This window comes from Rhyacophila brunnea, unplaced genomic scaffold (assembly GCF_057557595.1).
Source record: "Rhyacophila brunnea isolate RB1 unplaced genomic scaffold, BYU_Rbru_1.0 scaffold_21, whole genome shotgun sequence".
NCBI classification, from domain to species: domain Eukaryota; kingdom Metazoa; phylum Arthropoda; class Insecta; order Trichoptera; family Rhyacophilidae; genus Rhyacophila; species Rhyacophila brunnea.
Genome location: NW_028232871.1, coordinates 22,864,044 through 22,884,827, shown reverse-complemented (window position 1 = coordinate 22,884,827; position 20,784 = coordinate 22,864,044). Strand labels below are relative to the sequence as shown.

At 35.8% G+C, this 20,784-nt stretch overlaps 1 protein-coding gene across 1 annotated transcript in view; it reads left to right on the top strand.

The window, feature by feature from the left end:
• Hers (Histone gene-specific Epigenetic Repressor in late S phase) overlaps positions 1-20,784 on the top strand; it is a 543,873-nt gene that overhangs the window by 89,306 nt on the left and 433,783 nt on the right. Inside the window, exons 3-4 of the mRNA XM_085949050.1 lie at positions 4,654-4,753; positions 8,607-8,723. Of these exons, the coding sequence (XP_085805176.1) occupies positions 4,654-4,753; positions 8,607-8,723 (217 nt within the window). The remainder of the gene's footprint in view (positions 1-4,653; positions 4,754-8,606; positions 8,724-20,784) is intronic.

Sequence of the window (20,784 nt, the reverse complement as noted above, 5' to 3'; positions counted from 1 at the left end):
ATATATCCTCAGTTATCAGTTACGTCGGAATTAACGGTAGGTACACTAGGGTGTGTAACGAAACGGTTAGATCACTATATTATAAACATAAAATATGCTATATTATTAAACATTTTGTATATTACTTATTAAATCAAATATGTTTCAAATAAACAAGGGTGAGCTACGTATTAATTATTTAATTATTTGAGTCATACATTAAACCAGTGCAGTTCATCAACAATTTTTAGTCTGTGGCCCCTTTGTGAGTCTTTATTTTTTGTAATACCCAATAGTTAGTTGGGTGGCAACACCTAAACACTAAGAAATACACCGCTTATTTTAAGAAAATGTACTTATAGGTAAATAATTATAACATATTATTTCTTATGAACTAAATGCGTAGTTATTTAATGATGTTTAATTTATTAAGTCTGATGCAAATTAGCAATTTTTGATGTATTGTTGCTATCTTGTCAGTGACAAACATTTCGTGAACAGATGAATAAGTTGACTAAATCCTTACTTATTGAAATAAAATGTTGGAAATGCAATTAAATATAAATTTACCCTCTTCCTGACGTATGGAAATGTACTCGCCATTTCCCTATTTATCCGGAAATTATTTAACTTGAGCATGGTTTATTGTTTAAAAACCCATTATCTAAGAGCGCGATGCTCAATTCGTACTTACCATAAAATAACAGTAAAAATTGTAAGTAGCCGAAATCCATCTGTTAACTATAGATTATAGAGATAAGGAATCCTTAACCATAGACTACTTTTGTTATGAACTCGCCCCCTTGCCCCCCTTCCGTATTGCCATTTACCACTGACAGCTGCTGTCAAAATAAATTGACGTGTCTTTAAAACGGCCAATACACTCAAATTCATTTAACAATTGATCTCAATATGGGTATTGAACAACTATTAAATATCCGTGACATTTAATACGACATATTTTCCTTTACTTTCTTGATTCTGTACGTGTCTTAATTTAGTAAAACCGATTATCGAATTGAAATGTCAGTGTCAATGAATTATGAATTAACTTTTCTTATTCAGATTGAGATATTTATGTAATAATAAACCAATAGATAGGTAGTTGAAATATATAAGTACTTAGTTACCTACACACCAACATGATAATATTAGTTTTAATCACTCTATATAATTATTCATATCATGGCATATATTTGTAATAATTGTAAATGACAAAATCTGACATTTCAACGGCAAGTGTTACCGTATCGGGAAAAACATGGTCAAAAAATAACTTATATTATTCACTAATTGCGGAGATATTTAATCATTTTTATTAAATATTAATTGTGTATTTATAGTTATAGTTATTGAATTTATTTTGTATATTTTTCATATTTTTGTCATCGTTTAACAATTACAAAATAATTTACCTAAATTATGAAAAAGAGAATTTTTATATATGGTAATATTTTCAATAGAAAAACAGAACGAAGCTATTGCAGATTTGGTGGACCATAGACAACTCGATCATAACTATGAAAGGCTTTCTGGATAGTGTTTTGTTGTAATTTTGTTGTAATTATGACAGACGATTGTGCATAGGGCTCTCAGAAATAAATTGTTTATGGATTACATAATTTACGTAATTAACCTTATTCTCTGATGACAACTGTACGCACCTAAATTTATTACGTAAACACCTTTTAACTACACGACGTGTGACTCATAGAGAAAACCATTATGATGATAAATTATGACCTGTGTCTTTTTAATATCACACATTGACGGCTTTACCGAGATAGGACCTGGAGAGCAAATTTCAATATGCAGTAAAATCAGTACAATTGTATGTTAAAATATGAATTAAAAATCGGTTTTCAAAGAATCTTTATGGTTGTTTGGAAGTGTTTATCAATTGTTGTCTATTTCTTTATGTGTTTTAAATCAATCTCAGCTACCCTACGGTTACAAGTTTGCGTATATAGCTGTAAATAATTTGTTTTTCCAATACCGACTCATAATTCCATATTATGGACACAGCTGTTTTTCTTTTTTTGAAAATTATGAGAAATAATCTGACGTTTCTCAAGGGTCATTTCTTTCGTTAGGTTTCTATGAAGAAAACGAGGTGGTCCCTACGTAAGTATATTTTTTTTCAACCCCTTTGTAAAAATCAAAATTTAAAAAAAATATTGGCTAATACGTCTATTGCTTTAATTTAATACTCAATCGTGATTCCAGGCGCGCACACAGAAAAATAGTATGAGTGGTCCATTTTGAAAATACATCCATAATATGTCTTTATTAATTTTGAAAGCGACCAGAGAGGCGGGGATATCAAAATCTAGAAGGTGTCACTGACTTCCGCAGTTACCCCGCCACTTATAGCTTCTCGTTACTTCGATTGCGAAATACCGCATTTTTCGGGTACATTCTCCATACTCAGGCATTTCACACTGACGAGTTATTGCGAGCTGTCGTATCCACAAGTGGTTATTGAACGCGTGCGACTTAATGGTCACAATTAAAAAGACCGTTAGTGTCCGTTTGTGTCGTCCGAGCTGTCTCGTCTTATTGACATGCCGCATCGAAATATTAAAACAAAATTGGATGTCCAAGATAGTCACACAAATTTATGAGTGCCACGGGTCTTCCAGTAGCCACACGACTTGCGTGCCGTAGAATGCTGATAGTGGGGCCAACCCATTCATAGGCTGTTCGACAGCCAAATCTGGGTCACGATCCTCAGTCATGAGGTCCTGGTGAAAACTAAGAAGAAGTAATATTCGATTTACCAAAATAATTTTTATTTTTGCGTTGCTGGGCTGGGAGGAGTGCGGACGCAAACCCACACTCCATGTGTGCGCGCCTGTATATACGGCAATCAAAAGACGATGAAAATATGCTTAATATACTCGTCAGTGTGTAAATTATCATTAGTGAAAGTATTCTTTCAAAAATGATAAATTGAGATTTTATCTCGGTCGCTTCTAAGCACCAACCGTCGGGACTTTTCCGAAATCCGTGCCATACCAATCGGGCAAGTTTATCCGTCGAAATGTCAAAACTTCCGGGAAACTTTCGCCATGCAATAAAGTGAGAGGCTCTATCCGTATCGCCTCGCTTCGGACTCTCGACCCCGTTTGATCCCGCATTTTCCGCAGAGGGAAATTTCGGAAAATCTTTAGAATGTGATATCATTATCACGTTTGACTTCCGGAAACATCGTATTATTATTATTATATGACAATATTGTAGGTATTTGGTTTCTGGGCTGCACTGTGTATTCTTAATTTTTTTTTCTATATACCTAATGGTTTCAATTAAATAAATATATTATATTATTATATATTCATAGGCAGTAATAATAATAATAATAATAATTATACACCAAACATTAATCTAACTAGCGGAAATCTGGTGTCGTAACAGTTAATCGATAGGCTGCAATCTACTTCTACCTACGGTATCAAACATAGAGGTATTAAATAACTATACTAAGACTATAACTATACTAAAATACTAGGTATCAAACCTGGCAGTGATCTGCGAAACTCTTCCATTGTTATTCTTTAAAGCCTCAATTAAATTGAGCTTCTTTACGAGCTGTTTGTTGGCGAATTTATAATATGCCTGTAAACTCGCCCAGTGTAATCATCGAACAAGCTAACAAGCAGGTTGTAAACACTCTACCGAGAAAAGTTGAAAGCCGGTCAACTTTACACGCTACACGCCAGCGTGTGGGCCTACTGCGTCTGCGCAGTAGAGCGCAGTAGCAACCTCCCGGTAAAAAAACGAACTACGTTCTGTCAAAATAGTCGCTGGCTTGTGGCTTCTCAGCGAATGGAAAGTTTTGTGTGTAATCATCAAATCGCAGTAGCTGAATCGCCCGCTTTTAAATTCGCCAACAAACAGCTCGTAAAGAAGCTCAATATAATTGACGCTTAACCTAAAAAACGTATTATGTTTAGCTGACACTAGGCGTTACAAATTAAACAACAGTTAATAATTTTCTTTCATCGTCACAAAGAAATACTTAATTTTCCATTCGTCGTGAAAATTATAAGTTTTGGTGTTCTATTTGACACGCGTTGCACTCATCGTCAAACTATTCTAATTAAAGATCAGATTGCGCGACTGTAAGAGGGATCTACGTTAGTTAAAAGCACGGAAATGCACATGTTCTCTCACTCCTGTAATATGTCATGAATATTGAAATATTTGAAAATTACTTCACGTGATCTGGATAAGGAAATAAAAATAGAAATAGTTACTGCTTCTACTTCAAAATCTCAGCCCCCCCCCCCTGGGTGCGCCACTGTCACCAGTTGTGAAATAGTTCGTTTAATTGCTGGAAAATTATTACAAATCATTTTTTGCCGTGTTTTTATTTGACTAAGCAAGGTATAGTTTATTGGCTTTCAATTTTAATGTTTAAAATCATTCTGATAATTTTCATGTTTGGCGGTGCCAGGGCCCCTTGCCCCCCCGCCCTGGGTGCGCCACTGTCACCAGTTGTGAAATAATTCGTTTAATTCGGGTAGAGTTACAGGCTATCACGACACATACTCATGTCTATTACCATATTATGTAAATGCATTAGTAATTAGGTTATTGATTCAATTGTTTGAGTTGTATTAAAAAAGCTCGTACTACGTGTTTGTAATTATAATATTTTATTTCTTTCAGGAGCTACCTGCTGGCACAGCCGGTCCTTCGTATACTCCTCTGGGAGCCCTCTCTTCCATGCATCCACCAGGAGGGGTGGCTCCTCCACATATGCATCCAGGTAATTATTATGTATTTATTTCTGTATACGTTCTTTAGGTTGAGCATATTATGCACAACGCGAAACGTCCAAGAATCTCTGACGATCACAGCTCTTTCACTCACTCGCAGTTCCCAGCATATCCGTCATATATATACACCACGTGCTTAAATGGTGTTTAACGAATATCCACGTTGCAGGAATCTCATTCGCTTGAAAAAAAGACAGGTTGGGTTGAAACTCAGAAACTATTTCGACTTATCCGTAGCAACGTCGTAACTTATGGCCTGACCGTAATAAAGTAATAAACCGAACCCCGCTTCAAAGCCTTATACCCCGTTTACGCGTGCACGAATTTACTGCTGGCAGTACGAATTATCGCGGCCATAACAACAAAATGCACGTGTATACACTCGATTATAATTATTGTTGACACGAAAAAGTGCTGACTGCCTCGCCAATCTCATTCTTAAGATCATAAGTGAAACGGCAAATAATTTTCAACAGTAGGTGGGACGAAATTTTTCACTCGTCGCCAATCGGAGACGAACAGTCGAGGTGTGAGCACGACATTTTGTTTTGTGATGGCGTCGGAGGAATATATTCTTAAATCGTATAAAGATGACTAAAAAACGTTACCAATCTAAAAAAGAAAACATGTCAATGAATATACTATTATTGTTACTAATATAACAATAACATAACATTAAAGGACGCATGTTGAATTTTAATGACAGATTATATTTCGTTCGGCTCGCGTCGATTGCACAATCCGCGCATCGCCTAGTCACGATCTTTTTAGATCATGCCTCAACTGAAGTATATAGCCTTAAAGAGTAAGCAAGACGTCTCTGTGTGGTGAGTTCGTTTTTTCCGGCAGGTCCCCACTATCGTTCTACTGCGCAGGCACAGATATCGCACAGTCCAATTGTGGCGTGAAATTTTAGAAGCTTTTGAACTTTTTTGATCCTTGCATGCAATCTTGCAACTTGCACGATAATACGTGTTTACACGTAGGTACATTTAATTGTTATGGCCGCGATAATTCGTACTGTCAGCAGTAAATTGATGCACATGTAAACGGTGTAGGTACCTATTATTATCTCATGGCGACTGGCTTTCACATTCTATCTTATTACACTGTCATGTGGTATGAATTAAAGTCAAATGCTGCTCTTGTAGTTAAGATGAGTACCTACTTTCTTTTCTCCTCGTACGCTTGTCAAACTCAGTGGTTGTGGATCAAAACGACAATTCGTATATTTCACCTTTATCCGACCGTTGGACGATTGGTATGTCTGATAAACGTAGATTGAGTTGATTGTACTCAAATCTCAAAAAAGTTGTTTTTCGTACAACGTCTTCACAAAAATATTTATTTTCTGTTTTTATTTTTATTTAGGTAAGTGTCATTCGCGAAGAAAATAATATTCTATTTGCACCCTGACAGCCATAGGTGATCGAATATTTCGGGGAACTAGATTCATGCTGGATGGTTTATTTTTATTACCTATGTTGTGTAATTATGTTTCATCCCAAAATCACCAAGGAAGGCATATATCATATAGCATATAGAGCGAAGAATTAATAATACAGCATTTGTGTACATACATAATTTATATGCATTTGCTGGAATTCAATGGATTCGCGTTAGAATCCTACTCTACCACTATTTTTTAATTGATATATTTCTGAGGTTGTTCGTATCTAGTCATTTTACAAGTTCGTTTATCAGTTGATAGCTGCAATAACATTGAACTGACTTTGAGTCATTGATGGCGTCAGATTTTCATAAAATTTTAAGTTATAACTATTGTCATTTTCGTCGCTTTTTGGTTTTAAAAATTATAAAGTGTTGATTGTCATTATTGACGGAATTTAAGAATAACTTAAGTGCATATTTTGTTAGAAATTGAAATTGATTGATAGTATGTACTCGAGCTGGTAGCTTAATTTGCAAAGCGCTCGACCGCCGGTACACGTTTTCAATAATTTTGATACTTCAAATACTTAATACTTAATAGGTATGTATATCTAAGGCTGTTCCAAATTGAAATTTTGTATACTTACCTATTGTTCAGTCTAGGATCTAGATTTCAAAAATAATTTAATAATATTGTTATATGCGTCTATATATATATAATATTATGTTTATTTCACAGTGAAGTATAGATACCAAAATAAATATTGTCATTTTGTTTAAAAGCACAAAACTGCCTTCAATTAATTTACAATCAAAAGTTTGAACATGTCTGTCACGGTCCGTATACATCACTAGCTATATACTTGGTTGAATTAAAAAAAATAACTTAAACTAAACAATATAGGTAGGTATATACCTACCTAATATGGAATATTATAATATTATCACCTTATGCTGCTTTGTGATCATAGCGCCGAAGCCATACTATTACTCACAGGGTCATAGTTAAGCAACAGGATTTAAAATAGCTTTTTTGTAGTAACTGTTGCTTCACGTGGAAACAGTCCCTACGAAAATATGCAGTCCAGGACCTCTATTAAAATTCCCCGTTGTAGGGCTCTAGAAATTTCCTGAGGGCTCATTACGGGACCTGTCACCGCTGTGCAGTGCCACCCCGGGATAACGCCGCGCCTCTTGTTTAATCTGTTATTTATACAGGGCCGGAAGATACAATATATTTTATTCTTTGTCCGGACGCTTTCCGCCGCTTTCGAGATGAATAATTCACAACAGTTTTCTAACTAAATTAGCGCGTTTTCCTCGGGAAGCATTTTAAGCTCTATGTCGATTGCGTTTATAATACAATTTTGTATAAATTATTTACAGTTGTTTACCGTCAATCCTTGGTGAAAGGTCATTGAAGAATAATAATAACTACCTACTTCTTGTAGTTCAATTTATTCTATCTTTTATTCTATTTTTTTCAAACATATTTTACACAATTCTTGGACCGAGTGGGAGTCATATATCACATCTTAAACTTGTAAAACTGTATCTAAACGTGCGAGAGAGGGGTGACATATGATAAAGATGACAGGTGGTATTGCCACCTGACAGTAGGTAAATATTTACCTACCAAGTAGGCCTTGATATTTACAATAATGCGATTAGCCAATGGAATTGCATATCGACTGCTTTATTTGCAAACCAGCTAACTGCACTTTTGACCAAAAATGAGATTTTGATGGCATTTTGTTATAAAGCATGTTTTTATGCTCACACAAAATTTCAAACTTCTAAACTAAACCAATAAATAAATGCGTTATCGTTTTTCACACAGGTATCAAATTTTCAATATCGTAAATGGAACGTCTCTGCTCTTTATATAAATTTTCTTTATATATAAAAAGGAAGCTTAAATAGTGTATTAATAATTGATAGTGCAGGTTATTTGTAAAAAAAATCCAAGTGTATTTTTGTAATTGTTAAATTCCACTCGATAGTTAAATTATTAAGTTTTTTCTCCTTCCTGAACAATATACCGAAATGGAGTTAGCCGGTTTTGCAGATTAAACAGTCGATTCTCTAGTTCGCATAAGTTCGTAAAGTCAATAATTTGTTAAAATTCGCATGCGTAATACAATTTTCCAGAAGTATCAGGCAATGTTGCGCAACCGATGTACTCTGTTTGTTACGCATTGATAACTACTTACGAATCATAGCCCGATTTATTGCACTCGCGGTGGGCATGTACATAGGATAAAGCTGTGGGTACAAAAATTGAATGTTTTGGGACATGTACCTATCTACGTTTTTTCAAAGCATTAGTTCCTGATCCTTCATAACGTAGCGATTGACGAAATGTTGATTTTTTTTTAATTGCCGCCTGTTGAACAGGGATAATAAACCAATGTTATCCAATAATAATTGATTTGATTTTTTTATTCCTAGGTCCTGTCGAATCTCGTGGCCCAATGGGAGGTGGAAGCTTGGGCCGACGAGCCGGTTGTTCCAGCGCTTTTAGTGCGCCTCCACATCATCACTCCGATCCGGATCGATCTCCACCAGGTAAGAGATAATAATATTATTATAAACATATAAACCAACAGGAATGTCTTCTTCTGCAGGCTTTTCAACTGGCGCCCTGCATAGATTCCTAAAATAAGTGAATTGAAATCTACCTACGTAAATCGTGCTTTAGATTTGTACTTTAATAATAGTACTTAATTATAAAAATACAATCCATTGAAAATGTGATTTTAGATTAATTCTGATCGAAAACATAAGAGTCAATGGTAAATCTATGACTGACAGCTAATTCAAAATGTCGACATCAATACGATGTTATCTCACGTTACCTGCTCTCATTGTCAATGGTAAATTATTAGACAATACGTAAATGATGATAGTGACTACTTCCAATCAAATCGTATTGAAGTGATGAAATCAAGAATTCGAAATTTTAAATTTGCGAAGGAAACAATAATTTTATTGCCATTGTACGGAAGCATACTTAAGCATAGGTACAGATAATATATTTTAACAGTGCAGTATTATTAAATTATGTACCTACATCACTTTAACCCTTAACACTCGAGTGCCGCCATATCGGCGGCATTACAAGTTTCCCGTATTACTCGAGTGCCGCCGTAGCGGCGGCACGCCTATGAAATCATTTTTTGTAATATTTTCAGAAATTTTTATAATGCGATTTCAATCAAGTTAGAATGAATAATAATAGGTTATTACATTTATCTGAGAAAGAAGTCGGCAAAAGAAAACTGCGTGCGTAATTTCAACATAGTATTTTTATCGGAATCTTCTCTTTTTTTATTCGTAGGTCGTCGCTTGCAAGCAATGTTTTTTTGTCACATAAATTTTATTTATTGAATGTTCCCAGACTTGAGTGAAGTGTTTGTCACGCATGATTTTGAAGTGTGTTTATATTTTTTTATTGGTTCTCGCTTGCGCAGGGGCGTCTCGTATAGTTTACAGTTTTATATTTGAATAGACTGTTTTTGATGACAATACTTACTAGTATATTATGCCGATTCGGAACCTATATAATGTGAAATACTCTAATGAGTCAAATGAAAATTATTACGTATCGATTTATTATTTTTTGAGAAATCTTTTGATAATGTGTACCGCACTGGGAATGAGTTGTTATGAGCCCGAAACTAATTTAGGAAATTTACGTGACAGCCGCTTATATTACAAGTGTATTTGAAGGCAATTCATTTGTATCATATTTACAGTCATAACTATACGTATGGACGATTTACACTTTATAGCCACTTCTCTACATACCGCTATTTCATTACGATTCTGTGATAAGCCAGGATTACATATTGGAGATTGTTTTGTGAAATACCACACAATGAAGAATTATAAATAAACTAAAAATAAGTACAGTATATTCATTATAAATCTATTTTACAGAATAAAAATAAAAAATTTTTTTTTACATTTTTTTCACGAATTAAATGTTTTATATTGAAATTATGCTTTGTACGGAAAAAAGTCTCGAGTGGGTGGTATGTACCTATAAAAAAAATTTCGAGTGGAAAAGGTTAATACGTGCGTAGTAATTGTTGAGGAAATATGTTTTTTTTTTAAGTTGACCACCACTTGACCGCTACTGTAACATACAGATATTCATTTTAGTGGAATAGTTTGAAAGTATGAAGTATTTTACAACGTTTTTCTTAGCTCGTATTCTTATTTATCCGGTACAAATCTTGCAATCTATTTTTAACTAACTTCCCGACTAGCTAGACATTTGAAACTTTTAGAATATATCAGAACACGATGCCAATGCATTTTTTAATACTTTTAGCCATCTTTAAGTATAACCGATTTCATTTTCAGTTAATTATATTTTGTATGAAAAGTTATTTCGGAAGAAATCCGTAAAAAGTATAACTATTATTGGTTGCTAAGTGGGTCCTAGTAACTAAATTATTAATATTAATATATACGTGCGTTACTATTAAAATCAATATGACATTTCAGTATTATTTCTATCAAGTACAAATATTTTTGATCGTTTAAGCTAGTCAAGTCAAGTTTCAGCAGAAAATTTAAAAACATTGTATATAAAAATTTCTTTTTATCTTGTAATTGTTAATAGTTGTAAGCGACTACGTAATGATTTTTTGACAGATCAATAAGATTGTCCGGAAAATATATGCAGTTGCATGACGTAAAGGTCGATTTTTAACATGCCTAATTTTAAAATGTGTACTTACATTTTTAGAAAGCTTTCACGGATTTGAATGACTGACATAATATTATTATGCATTATTATTCTAACACCTTGAAATGTGAAACTATATCAATAATCGTATCGTAAATATTTGTTTGACATTGAAATATGTAATAATAATATTCTAATCACCGCCTGCCTGGTCATAATAAATACATTGTAAACAGTTTATTTCCTAATAGTATTGGTATATTGTTGGCTAACATGCGAAATAGCGCTGACTAACAATATAATTACGAATTATAAATTTTTCGTTTTGTGTACGAAATTTGTACTAAATGAAAGATGGCGGCGTCCACACAAAATTATTATCAACGCGGAATTTTTTCCCGCCATTCTGCTTTCCCTGTGACCTGTAAACTGCCATTTTCCGTCTTGTTGACTGGCGTACTTACGTGTTAAATGCAGTCTTTTCAAATTTCCACGCTGCGAAAAGCGTTCTTATTATTATCTTCTCATAAAACCTATTTTCGCGTATCAGAGCCGTAAATCCACCACTAACCCTGCCATAAATTATTACGGAATGATACTAAACTCCCCCTTGAAGCTTTTCAAATTAAATTCCATTTTGCTTTCATGATCTCTTTGTACTTACGACGTTTTTGTTTTATTCTCGTCACTTCCTGCCGCTCTATGCTTTTGTTTGGGATGCATGGGCCGCAGAAATGTAGAGCGGAACATCTTGAAGCCGGAGTGAGACACGTATATTGCATGCGATCCATTCTGCAAGGAAAACTATATCGCTGTCCTTTTCTCTTGTTTTTTTGTCTACCGTATCAATATTTTCTTATTTTGACTTTGGAATATTATTAATTTAATTGATTTATTGTATTTTTAATGTAAATAAATTCATTGCTCCTAAAGAATTTGATCAAAAAAATCAAAATATTTGGGAAGTATGTTTTCTTCGTAAATATTGAAAAAAAAAACAAATGGCCAATTAGTCAGTTGTTATTGAATCTAATAAAATTGGAAAATTTACTGTTTGCAATGAATACTCAACGAACAACGCCTCATTCATTGATCTCAATACTATACGGCCGTCCGACATACCAGTGGTATGGCGAACTGCATATGTAGGTACAATTTACATGTAATTCTTAATCTCATCATATCAGTAGTGTGGTATTCACTAAGGCCTACCGTACAACATCCACGGACGCGTTCTCTGTCCTGGTCGGGATCCTTCCTCTTGACCTGCACATATAGGTACGCGGCCCATCCACGATGCTCCTTTAAGGAGCCGAGAGGGCCGTTGTTGGTGACTTTCACCCTACTCCGCCTCCAAACCTTGATGCTGAAAAGTATCACTGAGGAAGCGGACAATACGTCATGACGCTGGATGTGGCGTCGAAGACCTGGCGGCGAAAGTGGATGCTTCCACCAAGGGCAGACACACATATTTGTTCCTTCCTAATGTCCAATGGCGATTGGAGATTACCAGTTTGTCTCCTGACCATCATACCAGTCAATTCTTGACTGGGCACGGTGGATTCGCTGGCAGCTCTTTGAGTTTGGACTTGTCACCCGACCAACATGTCCATGTGGTGTAGAACTACAGGATGCTAAACACATAATCTGGAAATGTCTGAGAATGTGCTCCGAAAGGGAAGAGATGCCAGTTGGTCCAATCGGGCCGTCCGACCTGGTCGCCACAGAGGCCAGCTATAATGCTTTTTAAAAATTTGCGGACGTGAAGATCTCTTCACATAATTTAGTATGTCTGTATTGTTTTAGCTTTGTTTTTACATATTATAATACGTAAATTAATCATTTATTTTTGTTAATTCTCCGTGCCCCTCTCCCATTTGCACTTTAGAAAGTCTGTAAACTCAGTCAAAGCACACTTGAGTGCGTGGCCACCTCAGTCTGCTCCTGAGACATTCCCAGGCGTAAACAACTGCTGATACTTCACATCAATCGTATGGCCTCATGATACGCTCGATTAAGACCGAGTGTGGTGCGGGGCGGGTTGGTTTGGAGAGAACTATTAGGTAGTGTGGAATGCCAACTCAGCCATCTGCTTCTCAATACCAATGGGACTGCGAATCAGTTTTGCCGTACCCATGATTGATTTACCTATAAATACATTCGGAAATTAGAATTTTAATGATTGTCGAGCAAGTATCTATGGCAAGCGTAATTAGGTTAATTTAACAACTGCATCTATGCATCCGGCCCCAGGTGGAGAGCTTTGTTTAGGCCGCCCCTAGAGTCCGGTGACAAAGTAACGATACTCGCATCGTACAAAAGTATCGGCCAACACATGTGTTGATATATACATTTTTTCTTTTCTCCTGCCAACACAGTTCCGATTTCCGTGTCAATAAAAACGTATAGGCGATTCAATCGTGTGGGAATTTTTCGTACTAAAATGCTCCGCAGTTGTCTCTGTCAATAACTAAAGCTCTCGGATGGTATTAACTCGCATTCCATTGTTTCTCAAAGTCTGCCTTTTTGTCTAGTTAATTTTTAAATGAAAATTAATAATTCATTATCGAGTAAATATAAAACAATATCACTTTCCACTTTCGATCTTTTCTTGAAAAATACGAATGAATATCTATCACAAACACACAACCCTTCCCCTCTCATATTATGTACTGGCATAGGTAAATTATTCTACGGTGGCACGACAACAACCGATTTGCAGTTGTATTAGTGTTGCTTGCTAGCATATAGAGCCATTGTAGCAATACACCTGCGAATCGCCCATGGTGTCACTGTAGAATGATTTACCTATATATTAATTAGAATTCGCTATTTTAAGTAAAAGTCGATCTCTAAATTACGAAAAAATATCCACTATGATTCAACATCATGTTGTTTTCCAAAGGTATGCAAATACTCTAGTCTAGGCCAAGGGTGGAAATTTCTGGCAGCAGTCTTTTAAATGAATTGGTGGTAGGTAATTAGTGTTTTACAAAATAATTGATTTTTTCTTAAATTTAATTAAAGTTTCTTGAATACGAGCTTTGTATGCTATAAATATTAACATAATGCAGTTTTCGTGTATGAAAAGGTCGCCAACCCCTGCTCTAGATAATAAATAATAATACAACATAAAAGAAACCAGTGTCGTTTTAAGGCTATACTTCTGCTGAGGCATGGTCTAAAAAGATAGTGAGTAGGCGATGCGCAGATTGTGCAAATGACGCTAGCCGAACGAAATATAATTTGTCATAAAAATTCAAAATGCGTCATTTTAATGTTATGTTTATTATTATATTCGTAATAATAATAATATTATATTCATTGACATGTTTTCTTTTTCAAGTACATGCGGAACGTTTTTTAGTCATCTTTACACGATTTAAGAATATATTCCTCCGACGCCATCACAAAACAAATTGACGTGCTCACAACTCGATTGTCAGTTTCCAATTGGCGACGACTGCGAAATTTCGTTCCACTTACTGATGAAAATTATTTGCCGTTTCACTTATGTATGCTCTTAAGGCATAAAGTCCACTAAAGCGGACTTGCGGGGCGCTCGCGCATATTCTATGTGAATCATCGAAAATACAACGTAATCAAATACGCCAGCGCACACTGGATTTGACGACGCATTGTGCCCGCGTGCCCCATAATTCATCGTTTTTTGGCTTCTCAGCGATACGAATTAACGAAAATACAACGTAGTCCATTCATTGAACACGGCAAGCAAAATCACTCTCCTTGAAGCGTCGTCGATAGACGGGCGAGAAGCCATTATTTAATAACAGTGAACCCATTGTTTAGTTTTCTGCGTGTCCAATATTTCGCTGGTAGAATGATGTCATCGTGAATATTAATTACAAGCCCCGAGAAATAATATAATATTTTTATTGCTTTGTTATGAGAGACGCTGAAATAATAATTATTTTGTGCTTCTTGGGCGGCTTGGGCCCCTTATTACATAGGTGAAGGGTAATGCGCGGGTGGGAGGGGGCCTACTCAGTAGTGAGCGCACCGAGCGCTTTTTTGGTGGGCTTTATGCCTTGGCTACACGCTTTTAAACTACAAAATTCATTAACTTAGGTTAGCAAAAAATATTTTATAAACAAGCAATAGTAGAGGAATTATTCTTTGAATCAGATTCAGAACAGATTATTTGTGAGTTTGGAGCGGTATTAGTGTCATTTGAAAGTAACGACATCAAGCCATACATGAGTCGCCACGAGAAGCTGACACCGTTCTTCCTACAACGCAAACGGTGCAAAAGGTTTAGATACCTTGGTTTCTACCAATTTTCTTAAAGATCCATCCATTGAAGCCCTTTTTTAAGCTTTCCGCCTTCCCCGATTTGACAATTTTATAAAAAAAGATATTCGCCATACATATCTAGATAGTAGCATGAATTTAACAAATTGTATAAGTTTTTGTTAGGTATATAAATATATTTACCCTTATCAAATTGAATGTACCAAAGATTCCATCAAGAACGAGCTTTCACTATTTCGTGTATCAGTTTCAATATTATGGCAAGTGTTTATATTAGCAGTGACGTCCCGTGGGGGCGGCAGTTACTCAAAGGGCAGAAAATCGAGGAGAATCATTTGGAATATATAGAAATGGATAGGTACTTAAACTTAGTAATAACGAAAATATCTTTCCATTAAAAAATTTAGCTCACTGAATTTGTAGGATTCGCGATATCCAGTTTACTTCCGTTGCCTTTCGACGTCCTTGGCGACCAGAAATGACACGTGCAGATTTGCAAATAATTACAATCTGATATTTTGTTAGATATTGGACTCATGAAAGGATGATAAAAATACTGTATACAAAATGGGGTGGCATTTAGGCGCTCCCTAGGGGCGGCATTTTATCTAGGGACTTCACTGTATATTAGTGATCAAAATTAGGGATTCCTTATATTTTAAGTGTGAAGATATGTTATATCGTAGGTGTAGGTACCTTGTACATGACACAAATAACAAAAATGTTTTGAGTGAATTCTCTACGAACCGTCTACCCGTTGAAGTGACCACGGAAAAGCCAGGATTATATATAGCCACTCGAAATCGGTCGATTGATGGATACTGATAATAATATAATCGGTGTTGCTTTGAATGGGGTTATCTGTAACCAACGTAACCAGGCATTTATATATGTAGGTATGAAATAAGTATCTCATCCTGTCTTCAGATACTTGCTGGATAAATTTGATAAATTAAACGTCTAATGTAATGAAATATTGCACTGAGTATATGAACCAATATATTGTAAATACATAAGTATATGAATAATTACTCTGGCAAACAAATTCTATTACAGACCGACCCGCACTTTTCTGGGTTGAATTCCCTATACTAAGACACCCCCCGTACTTTGAGTATAATGATGATGACTCGGCTGCAACTACAACTCACATTATTTGAGTTGTTGTAACATATTGTATCTATTAGTGGTTATCGAATGCGCGTGGTCATAATTATTGGGATCGTTTGTGTCGGCTATGCTGTCTTGAAGCAAACATACATACGAGCTGAATTGTCACATTGAAAAATAATCTCAATTCAATTGAAATTTGGTCGAACAAAAAATAAACTCGAATTTAATACCGACAAATGTGTCTGTATTAGTTTTCTAAGTCAAAATCTCCAATTATAAACAACTATATTACGTCAAACAGTTTACTAATATCAAAGAACCTGGCATATTGTTTGACTCACGATTATCTTTTCACTCACACATCACTTCTACAGCTCTGCGTGCAAGCAAGCTTCTAGGATTCATCATGAGAAAAGCTATGCCAAGAATCCAAATGTTTTTCGTATAGGTACATACGGTACTCTATTACTCTCGAATATGGGTTCATTATCTGGATTACTTATTAGTTTTCCTATAAGTTTATTTGAGAGCGTCTCCAGAAGAAATTTCTTCGACATCTTTATTTCAATGTATAACTATTTTCATTTCGATAATTTTCAAACGAGTGTTTTTCCACTAGCTTTTTCAATGCATGCTCGCATTTCGTTCTCTGAAGCTAGTATGTCACCATTTCCCTGCTATAACGTGGTATAGTTTTTAATCCTGATATTCTGGAATATTTGAATTTATATGCAACCCACATGCATCGTCGCATCCATGACCTCTTTTTGATGAAAACTGTTAACTCGTGTTACGCTTATTATTATTAGGCACCAATAGCGAAGGCCCTGCGGCTGGTCAATGCACTCCATAGAGACGTAGACATTTTTATTGATGCGCTATTTAATAATATTTTGTTTTTAAAATTCTACTTTATTGTTTTTTTTTTCTCTTGAACTATTTTTGTTTAGAAAATTGTCGTTTATTATTTCATCGGGTTGTTTTTATACTAACTTGATTTACCTGTTCGTCGCATTCAAAATGTCATGTTTGGAACGTCTGGAATTAATAATTTGTTATGCACCTACTCAATATATTACAAAAAGAACGTTTTAGGTATAGAATGTAGATGGCTCTTGTCAAATTGACATTCAAAACATATTATAGGGCGGCTGAACAACGCGGAATAACTCGTCGCGTGCCTAATATACAAACGTGTCGTCCGTGTGGACCTTTCATAAAATATTCTCGAAATATGTTCCCCAACTTTCACCCCGCCCAATCCGATGCGAGGCCTTCCTTCGCAAAGGAATGGAAATCCTTTGAATATGTCATCATATTACGTCGTCGCTTTTTCTCCACTTCTCCTGACAAACTCAGGCCATATCGTGTTTTATTGGCGTCTGATATTTGAAAATAAATCTCCCTCGCACTGCGATTTGAATCGAGTGGCAGTACTCGTGAAATTGAAATGTTGGTTTGTCTTCATTCTTATATCGATCAACTGACTTTTTGTGGTTTGTTTTTTTTAATCGTTCGCACCATGTGAAGGTGACTTAATGAATTATTTATCGTATTTAGCCATGTCCTATTCATTTTAATGTCTCGGTAAGTATTTTTAGATGGCTGCAGCCGCGCAAAAACATTTTATTTCAAGCAAGTTAAATCAATATATTAAGGTTTTAACATCGTATATTTTTGGTTTGTTTCACTGTTCTCCTTTCATAATCTTTCTCTTCGTCGACCACCACACATCGCCTCCAATAATTCTTGTCGCCAGTCTTCTTGCATCTCAGACGGCCCTCATAGTACGTTCATCCAAGACCTCTGGGTTCAATTCCCATTGAAGTTACAATATATTTATGTGATTTATAGATGGTTGCACCATGATTGATGACTCCCATGGGTCTTCCAGTAACCATAGTCGTAGAATGCCGAGAGGATTGGGGCCAACTCGCTAAGAAGGCTGTTCGACAGCTAAATCAGTTAGGTTACGATCCACATTGAAGTGAATCCCTCCAAACCAAAACCCGCCACGCACAACACCCGGTCTTAATCGAGCGTATCACGTGGCCCGTGTTTTATATACACTAGAATCATTTTTATTTTCATAATTTCCCTGTGCTCTTCTCTCCCCGGCACTTTGCATTAGAATGTAACTTTAAACTCAGTCAGAGCTCACTTTGAGCGTAGCAACCTTAGTCTTGGGTATCTTCTCCTAGGGCATTCCCGGCCTAAAACTTACGATCCACAGTCATGAGGAGTCCACAGTCCAAAGAAGCCATAATATTCCATTTACCTTATTAATCTGTATTTTTTTCGTTCCTGGGGGGGGGGTCCGCCACCTAGTGTGCGCGCCTGGATAACCACGATAGAATATTCCGTAAAGAGAATTTTCTAGCTAATATTCTAGCATTTTCTTTGGTTTTCTATTCAACTTTCATATATTATAGAAAGATATTAAGTACCTACATAGATTTCTTGGAATTTATCTAAAAAGTAATTTGCACATTTTAATCTTCTAGAAAGTTGAAAAAAAACTTAGAATTTTCCAGTTCGTCAAAAAAGCAATCTGGATTCTGGAATAATCGTTTGAAGAATATTCTCTTTTCAAATCTCAACCTTATGTTAAGTCTATTTTAGATTGAGGTAACTTGTTTTCTCTAGTTAATAATGCAATGTGTTTTGGGCAGGTTTTCCTAGTTGTATGGTAAAGCTCTTGTACCGTCTCAGTGGGTATGTACTTACTTATTCGTCTATTACCTACTGTACTTGTTCATAAAAGGTCTGCCTCGCAAACTCAACTTGTTCCAGCTTATATTTACATAAGACAGTGATAAATATTATAAAGCTATCTCCATGCTTACAAAGTTTATTATTTTTTACGAATAAATTATTACGTCTTTGCGGTGCGTATGGGGTGTCATGACCGGTGAGGCCACATCACGAAATGAGAAGTACTTTAAAACGCTGATATTTTCAAAACTTTTTAAGATATTGCAATACGTGAGGTGTCGTTTTGTAGATAACATATGATTGTTTTGATGCTGAAATTGTTGTGGGGGGGGGGGGGTCATGCTTAGAAATTGAAGCCACAAATGTAGAGAGTAATCATGTGAAACGAATCATTTAAATTTGAAACCAAATGGCCGGGCCAACTCGCAACAAAATTAACGTTACGCGAGGTAGCCGCGCGCAGCACTCTTGAGCATCGATAACACATAACAGATAATAAAGAGAATGCCGATAGGCTATATTCAATACGCCGCATATTGATGCAGGGTTTTTAATGTGTGAGTGTCCTACGAAAATGAAGCACGCATTATGCACGTGCAATAGTGTGTGTAATACACCAACATTAAATGAGCGTAAATGCATAAACCGAGAGCAGTTTTCAGTATTCGACGTAAAACGTATTCTTGACACGTGTGTAAGTTTAATCCGGATTCTTCCTTACTCGAGTCGGTTACCTGCTATCGCCTTACCCATTATGTATTTCAGTTCCCATTATTTCTGAGTTCCCTGATCAATAAACTGACAACGATTGGATCGGTCGCGGCAATGCTCGGGCGAGTCGCGTACTGACTGACTGAGAATTTTGCCTCGCGAGGCTTTTACGTATATTTATTATCTATGGCGAAGCTGCCTCGCGTCCAGGCGAGGCTGCTCGCTCAGTCAGTGCGCACCTAATTACATCATATTTATCGTCTTACTGACACATCTATATCTTTTGAAACTTGAATAACAAAAGTTCTCATCAAACGTATTCACAGAGAACGCTCGGCTTGCTTCTGTCTTCAGAGCAATCACTGGTTACCGTTTGACTCGCTCATGGCTTTACAACGTTGACGATGTACTCTAAGACTCGCTCCTATTTCCAGAGCATTTACGAAAGACGTTGGCTGGATGAATACGTTCTTAGCCAAGATATCTGAATCAGTCATCATAACGCATGCGTGTAAAATCTGGTGTACGACTATTTCACGGGTAATCTCAGTGTTGCCAACCGTACTATAATTATAGTATTTGTACTATAATTTGGGTCCGCGTACTATGTACGATATAAAACGGGTATAGTATGCCCAAAATACTATAATTTGGAATATCGGAAAAAATGTGTAAAAAGTACTAAAATTTCGATATTTCCGTTTGATAAATTGGTGCGAAGTACTATAATTTCGCAATATAAGAAGATTTGGAGAACTTGTTCAAAAAATGGTTCGAAAAACGTAAAAAAATCCCTTGACTGTGGTTAAAAATGAAATTTCTTGAATTCTTCGGTAAGCATTTTTGGTAGGAAGAGGTACCAAAATAAAGTTTCTCAAATTCTCTGTTATTTTTTCCTGGGAAACATTTTCAACAGATGACAACGCCTACTATATTTTTCCCCCAAATACTTTCCCAAATAATAATTTAATAAATAATAATTTTGGAGGCTCTGTACTATAATTCCACTTTGAAAAGATGGCAGCACTGGGTAGTCTCTGACTCACATGTTTCAATTCAGATGTACATGAATGACGCATTTCTAGTCGAAAGTTGCCCAACAACCATCGTACAATCACA